An 8,498-nucleotide genomic window follows, 5' to 3' on the forward strand; every position below is an offset into this window, starting at 1 on the left:
ACACACTATTAACCTCTGCATTATTAGCCATTTACTGGTGTCAGGGGATTATTAACACCTGCAGTGCTGCCTCTGACCTCTTGGTTAAATTTACCCCCCAGCATGTTACCTCTCAAGGGGACCACAAATTCCCACACCCCCTCCATGTCCTTTCACTTCTCTAGGGGGTTAATAGGGAAAAGCAAATTTACCCCATTGTAAGAATGTGACTGAATGATACCCCAATTGAAATGTCAGCAACTACAATACTGGAACTGGTGATGTTACAGTGCAGCTGACCTCATTTTGGAGAAGACAACATGTTTAACCTCTTAAAGGGCTGCAGCATGTAATAATATATAAAAGGAAATAGATGATGATAGATAGATAGATAGATAGATAGATAGATAGATAGATAGATAGATTTTTTTTCTAATAAATTGATCTATGCTCTTCTTTATCAACATAAGTTTTTACATCCAATACAATTTCAATTTAGATTTTTTTCTTTTGTTTTACTATGTGTTTTGCAGATTTACATGACTGAATACTGAATGAAATATTGTTATTGCGATGAAAAAAAAAAAAAAACATAGATAACTGGATCTCCTTCCAAAATAAAAAAAATATAAAATGAAAACCTCATAAAACCCCAGGTCTCCGCTAAGAAACGTGTGGATTCTCCAGCCCTGAAGACTGAGCCTTGCGCGCACAATCTGCTGATCGCTGGATGATATTTAGGAAGAAAGTGCTAATGGGCAATCTGGTGTTTATTTTGAAAGTGCTAACAATGATTTTTCTTTGGTAAAAAGGCAGAGTGTCTGGGAGTACGGATGACTGGGTTTTGAGCATAGGCTCTGACAGATGGTGCGGGGCTATAGGTGCGCAATCCTAGCTGGATGGAGAAGGATTGGGAAGCGATGGAGGATGGAGGGGGCTGCAGTACAGCTTCCTCCAGGGCTGAGTGTCACATAGCCCGGCTCTGAGATCTTACTGCAGTGCCAACCATGGATGAGCCAACTTCTAAGCCGGGCTTGGTGCCATAGGAGACCGGCTGAACGCTTTATCCTTTACTCGGTGCGTTCCAAAAAAATACCAGTGCGCCACCCTGCGCAATGCTAACCTGGGGCTGTGTATCCATAACTCGGTCACACATCATGGACACAGACCCAGCTCCTTGTAATCCATCGCTAAGGAGGTTTCCAGAGGGGCCCCACACAGCATCTTATCCAGGTTCCCCTCTTCATCCATCTGGGTCTCATCACTTTACGCACAGAGGTAACTCCTGCGCCCTGCTCCTACTAACCAAAATCATCTGGATCAATTGTGTCCTAGACTAGGGAATCACGGAACTAATCCTGAACACATGGAGCCCCCGTCCACTTCTGAGCAGAGGCCTGTCATCTCTTATCCTTCTCACCCATCCAAACCTATGACCCAAACAGATCTGCTGGATTTTGACTTTCTCTAAAAATTACAATAATAAAAAAAATACTAAAAAAGGAATTTGCTGCTGGAGAAGATGTAGAAGTTCCTTTATCTCAATACCTTATACAGATATTAATTGGATTTGAACTTTCTTGACACTTCCACCTTGTGCGCAAAATCATTGCGTTTTCCTATTCACCTACCATGCGGCTATTTCTATAGCTGCAAGGCGTATAATGTAAAATTATCAAATTTACAGTAGTATTAGTTATGGGAAGACTCCAGTGTGGTAATCGGAAATATTGCATTTGTTTAGTGTGTTTTTAGATATTAGCAAAAGCGCCCAGGATTCGTTCATTTGTACCTAATGGAGCTGCAACCTCTGCAAATCCTATCAGATAGAAATATCTATCACTAATAGGAGGAGTAGTGATCTAACCCTACCTATGCAATTATAACTGCCCCCATAATATTATCGATGGCGTGGTGGTGTATTATATTGCACGATAGAATTGCATCCGTCGCCTGTTGCCTGCACTGCTGGAAGCGCAGGAGATACATATGTGTAGTGATAATAATAATAGAACTGAACAGCTTTAATAACAGCCAGTGTTTGCAAACCAGCAGCCTGCATAGACACAACACTGATGGGTCCCTGCACATGTTTGTTGATCCAGGCATTGCTATAGGACTAGTGCTGATTGTCTTCCTCTCCTAGTATTTAGAAATGATTTATTTTTGGTTATGTAGCACAAACAGGAATCCATAAACTGTCGGTTCAGCACCATTGACTCTTTGATCAGTTACTGGGCTATGAGGAGATGAAATGCCCTGGATTCCATGCTCTGCTCACATGCCACCAGCTAAATGCACAATAAATAGGGAGTTACATGACTGACCCTGTTTGCCTGTTTTTTTAAAAAAAAAATTGTTTTTTTTTGCACTAAAACTTATTCATCAGCTTCATCGTCCTCTTAATTAGTCAGCAGTGATTTCCGAAAACATTTAGCTGTTTATATACAAAGGAAATAAAAGGGACATTGTCAAGTGGAGAGGGCTCTAGAATGAATGGAGTCCTGTGTAGAGCATTGATAGCAGCGCTCAAGGGTCCACTGTCCCCCTGCCTGCTGCCTGTCACTTCATCTCCTCCTTAGGAGGGGACTCAAGTGGCATCAGTGACAAATCCGAAATTAACTGGGCTAAGAAGACAACAGAAATAACAAGTTTGTTCTTTTGCCTGCGCGTTAATTTTTTTTGCAATAAGATAGGGAAGGCACTGACCTCCAAAATGCTCCAATTCAATACATTAGTCAGATTATAATAATAATATTTATATAGTTATTTATAAATATATGTAGAGATAGATAGATAGATAGATAGATAGATAGATAGATAGATAGATAGATAGGTCATTGGACTGTTGAATGAATTCCACTGTGTTGTCCCTCCATATAATTGCTGTGGATTTTATTGATAACCTCTAGTTCCTATCAGGGAAGTTGTACACGACAGGTTAAATTATTTAATAAGCACCTAGGTGTAATTATGTTATTTACAAGCTGTGACAGGGACTGGGTGATGGAGGCAGGAAATGGACGGGTTCTGGTGACCCCTGGAGCTTGGAGCTTGAATTATGGAGATGGGGGACTAAGAGGTGAATAGAGAGCAGATAGGAACAAGCTGCCTTTTCACCCTACTACATATATAATAATAACATGGGGATCTATACAATGCAAAATTAATGAATAAATATGTATATATAAACATAGATTGATTGGACTGTACATAGACTGTCAGAGAAATTATAGAGGCTACAGAGTCTTCATAAGCCACTATATTAAAAATTAAGTATATATCAGATACAAACTTTTCACTATTTGCAATGAAACTAAGTCTCCTCACCTGTTTGGTCATTGAATCTATTAGCCGAACGTATAAATCTTGTTCAGTTCTAACTCCTGTGTAAGGAAAAAATATACATATCAGTTGTCTATTCTTATTATTATTATGATATAAAATTATGACATGAAGTTCATCATCAGTAATCATAACCAATATTATTGATATTATGATTTGTCCAGAAAAAAAAAATACATACTGGGAATAAATTATATTTCTTATACTATTTTAATCTAATTGTATCTTTTTCCCTTTCATGTTAATGGTTTATTTATTCTGTTTTTACTATTTTTTATTTTTTTTATCGCATTCCTTTGCATTTATCTTAACATAAATATAAAAAAAGTTCATGTCCTGTGCGGCAGATTGACTATGGATAGGTGTGATTAATAACTTGTTAGCTTCAATAAATTCTAGTAATATTAGATATAAAAAATATATTTAATGGCAGTTACAAATGGAAAAGGTCAACATTTACTACTGTGAAAACTTTCGAAATATTGAACATTTTATATCTATTAAAATAGATGCACTAATAAGCACTTACCATTACTATATAACAACTGCAGTTTGTAGTGAATCCCATTGTTAGTTTTTTCACTGTTTGGCTCCTGGAAATAATAGCACAGAGTGTTACTTTATGCAACAAAAATAACATTTTTGCCCTTTCCTGGTGACATAATACTCAGTACATAGGGTCTGGGGTTTCCAGAGTTTACACTCCCTGCTCCTGGTGCTCAGGTGTCAGGGGCAAAATATAATGGGATCCTCATAGCTCCTAAATCCATTCATATGTCATTATAAGTCTCTAATTTATTAGCAAAGGGGCAGATATACACGTGGTGATGTTTTTGTATCTGCAAGACACTTAAGGTTAATTCTGAAAATATTACAAAAAAATAATTTAAATAACATTTTGGGTAGAGATTATTCTTCTGCACAGTGAATTGGGTGATTAAATCTATCCTAAGCCTAGGCGACACAATAGGGTGATTATATTAATGGCCATTCAGGGTGATAAGTTTTACATCAAAATCCAAAGATAAAATACCATTTATCACCCGGAATAGTATTATTTCCAAGCATATATTGTAAGGGAGCTGATGAGCAACATATATTAAATATATACTAAGTACAAGTAATACTTGGGGGGTCATAAGAATTGTTTCTATGTGCAGTTTTTATCTTTTTTTCCAGTTTGAGGATATTTTCTTAGAATGTTATCAGCTTATGTTTACAAATACGCAAAGAAGTGATACAGAGTATCACTTTTATATAGAGATAGGACGAAGATTACATGGATATTTCTGGACACATTGTTATTATATAATTTTTAATCTAAGGATATTAATTGCATGCACTTGCAGTACACTGCTTTTATACTGGGAGTGAAATATAAATGTATTTTAAATATATTTCCTGCACATGTTATAGAGGTGATAGTAGTTTTATGAGACGCTTAAAATAAAATATTATTTTCAATCTATAAATATGATCAGTATATATGTGTTATTCAAAGGGGGTTAATTGTTTTATTACATATATTTCGTGAAGATCAATATGTTTTTATATATACAGGCATAATGATCAATATATTATAATATATTTAGGGAATGATGATCAATATATTATAATATATAGGTATAATGATCAATATATTACAATATATGGGAGTTAATGATCATTATATTATTATATATAAGGGGTAATGATCAATATATTATTATATATAGGGGGTAATTATCAATATATTAGAATATATATAGGAGGTAATGATCAATATAATATATAGAGGGGGTAATGATCAATATATTATTATATATGGGGGTAATTATCAATATGTTATAATATATATGGGGTAATGATAAATGTATTATAATATATAGGCTGTAATGATCTATATATTATTATATAGAGAGGGTAGTGTTCAATATATTATAATATACATAGAGGGTAATGATCAATATATTACATTACACATATAAGTGATGATCAATGGCATATATTATGTTGCATATAGTCTAAGCATAAGGGAGAGATAATCAATATGATGTATTCAATTTAGAGGGTAGATATTTAATATTATACATAGGGGGTTGAAGTTCAATATATTTTAATTTATTACAGAGTGATGAGCAATGCAAAGGGGATGATATTTAATATATTCTATTAATTGCAAACTATGAATTATATTGGGGGTGATGATTATGTATCAGTTCCATTCTATGCAGTAATGTGTGATACATATATTTATATACTATGCAGAAACTTACTTTATCCTTCTCCACAAAGTCCACAAAAGCAGTCCTCTCAATTTCCACCGGCTGTCCCTGCCTGTCGTAGAGAGCTAGCACGAAGTGGAAAAAATTGGACTTCCTGAGGTTGGAAGGCGGCTGCTTCTCGAAATGTGCCCGAGCAAGCCCCACACCACTGCGGGAGGAAAGGAGACAAGGGCTGGGTGAGAGGAGAGCAGCTGTTCCCAGCCTGGCACATGGAGAGGGGCATGATGTGAGAAGCAGCAAGGCATGAGGGCATGTGCCACCACCACCACCACCACTACTACAACTACTACTACATTGGAGGATCGTGTAACCAGAGACACAGGGAGATTGTCATTGATATAGACCATTGAGGGGGGATGAGAAATAAAACCCAACATCATTTGGCAAACACATACCTTTGGGCGGCTGTATTAGCATCCACTACCCCTGCTGTATGCATCCATGATCGGACTGGATTCATCCCACCTCCCAGCGGTTCCTCTTTCATGGTGGTCCCACCTCTTGGTATATTTTCCTGAATCCCAAACATTAAAACTAAATTTTTGGGCAACAATTAGCTCCTATCAAAATGAAGTTTCAAAAAAAATTACAAAATAATAATAAAATTGAAATTTAAAAAAAAAAAAAAAAGGAAATGTCCCAGGTCTTCTTCTTTTCCTTCTTCCTCTTCTTCTCCCTTTTCTGCTGCTGATGTTCTCCTTGATGATGATGATGACTTAACTCCCCAGGATCAGTAGGGTAGACCCAAGTTGAAGTCCTTTTTTTTGCTTTTTTTTTTTGCTTCTGGTTCAATCTGGCACAATATAAACAATTTGCAGAGCACTTGGAGCTGCTTCCAGTAGTTGGAGTTGTGCTGGAGTTCAGCTGTGTGATGGATACAGGATAATAATAATAAAAGTACCACTATGAGCTTGCAATGACGAGAGAGAGAGAGCAAGAATAAATATATTTTTTTGTGGCTTGTTGGTTGAAGCTTCTCAATGTGGTGTCATCATCTCCAGCAACAAAACAGCATCAAAAAAGCTTCAGGACACTGCTGAATCGACCACTTCTGGCAAAGATCTCCTGCTCCAAAAGACAAATAAACTGAGACATGAGGCTCCTGCTCACAGGAGAGAGCTGGATGAGGGGCCTTTAGCGTCTTGCACGATGGATGGAAGCGAACAAAACTCAGCCCTCTATCCCCCAGGACTGGAACCTTTCCCGGGAGCCAAAACTCTAAACCCCCGGGAGCAGCACTGTCAGCTGCTGACGTGAACGGGGCAGGACTATGGCCAAATATGGCAAACCCTCCTCCTCCTCCTCCTCCTCACCCTCCTCCCCCTCCTGCTGCTGCTGCTGCTGCTGCCTGGACTGTGCAGACAGAGCAGCTCTGCTTCTTTAGTGCTGAGCGACTGCTGCAAGCATCTCACCCTGCTGCTGCCTGCACTGCTCACCCTGCTCACTCTGCTCACAATGCATGGGCTGCTCTTTTTTATATATAGATCAGCAGCCAATGAAGTTATCATTCAGCCAAATAAATCTGAAAGGAAACAAATGATGCCAGACACAGTCCCTTTAATACATTAATACATATATATATACAGTCCATTTAATACACTAATGTGTATATATATATATATATATATATTAGTACATTCATATATATGTGTGTGTATATAAGGGACTGTGTATAATGAAAGAATATATATATATATATATATATATATATATGTGTATAGATATATATACATCTACCTATCTCTATATACACCTCTGCGTTCATTAGCACTGAAAGTATTTTAGCTAGAAAATGATATTCATTGATAATTAGTACAATTTTTATAATCATAATTGCACAAATGCATATATTACACAGATCTATATGCAGCTGCATGTAATTTTATATATATTTATATATATGTGTGTGTGTGTGTGAAATGGATTGGTCTCAGGGCACAATCCATATATTATACATGTACACACAACATATACAAATATATATATATGTATATATATATATATATATATATATATATATATATATATATATATATATATATATCAGGAGAATGAGAAAATAAGAATATCACTCACGAGGGAGTGTAAACATTTACCATGTGGATTTTCATAGATATTATCAGTCTGACAAATAATTTGCACAGACACAGCTGTATGTTAATATATATGTATATATATATATATATATATATATATATGTGTGTGTGTGTGTGTGTATATAGCAACATCACTCACAAGAGACTGCACAGATCATGATGTATATATGGATTTACATGGATATTTTTATCAGTATAAGGATAACTTACACATACACACATATTACACATTTATATTACACACACATATACATTACACAGACATATATTACATATATATATATTACACACACATATATATCACACTTTTACATATATTATATAGATTACACATATATATTACATACATACATATATTACCCACACATCTTACACATATATTACATATATATTACACACACACTTATATATTAGGGCAATCAATACAAGCACTAGTGCAGCGCTGTAATAATTATCAACAAGGACTTCAATATGTTAAGTGCATAAACTCCCACACTGGTTCTTGTCAGATCCTGTTTCCACTTGGAATGATTTATTGTTTACCATTGATCCCCCCTCCACCCCCTTTCCATATTCCTTTGCTTCATAGAATAAGGATAAAAATAAAGGGAAAATGATGGAAAATGAAGTTTTACTGCTATTATCACTGCATAGTTCTATCTGCACAAGAAGTTATCATCAGGGCATCTGAGCCCTAGGAGCTGCCTGTTGTATTGGTGACAACATGTGGGGACTGTTTTCTAACACCTAAGTGTAATTAATATCAATAAAGATGAGGGAAAAGATAGAAGCGGATGGTGCTGAATGGAGTCCC

General features: G+C 36.2%; 1 protein-coding gene across 23 annotated transcripts in view; it reads right to left on the minus strand.

Annotated features, from left to right (window-relative positions):
* Positions 1-7,034, minus strand: part of EBF3 (EBF transcription factor 3) — a 181,448-nt gene extending 174,414 nt beyond the window's left edge. For 22 of the 23 annotated variants that reach the window (XM_073685091.1, XM_073685081.1, XM_073685085.1 and 19 more), the window contains exons 1-4: positions 5,984-7,034; positions 5,580-5,736; positions 3,854-3,917; positions 3,310-3,365 (exon numbers count right to left, since the gene is read on the minus strand). In XM_073685091.1, coding sequence (XP_073541192.1) covers positions 3,310-3,365; positions 3,854-3,917; positions 5,580-5,736; positions 5,984-6,117 — 411 coding nt within the window. In that variant the 5' untranslated portion in view covers positions 6,118-7,034. The remainder of the gene's footprint in view (positions 1-3,309; positions 3,366-3,853; positions 3,918-5,579; positions 5,737-5,983) is intronic. The other variant, XM_073685092.1, reaches the window with a different exon arrangement.
* Positions 7,035-8,498: the final 1,464 nt, after the last annotated feature.

Source organism: Phyllobates terribilis, unplaced genomic scaffold (assembly GCF_046119375.1).
Source record: "Phyllobates terribilis strain yellow unplaced genomic scaffold, ASM4611937v1 Scaffold_5__5_contigs__length_657084704, whole genome shotgun sequence".
Taxonomy (NCBI): domain Eukaryota; kingdom Metazoa; phylum Chordata; class Amphibia; order Anura; family Dendrobatidae; genus Phyllobates; species Phyllobates terribilis.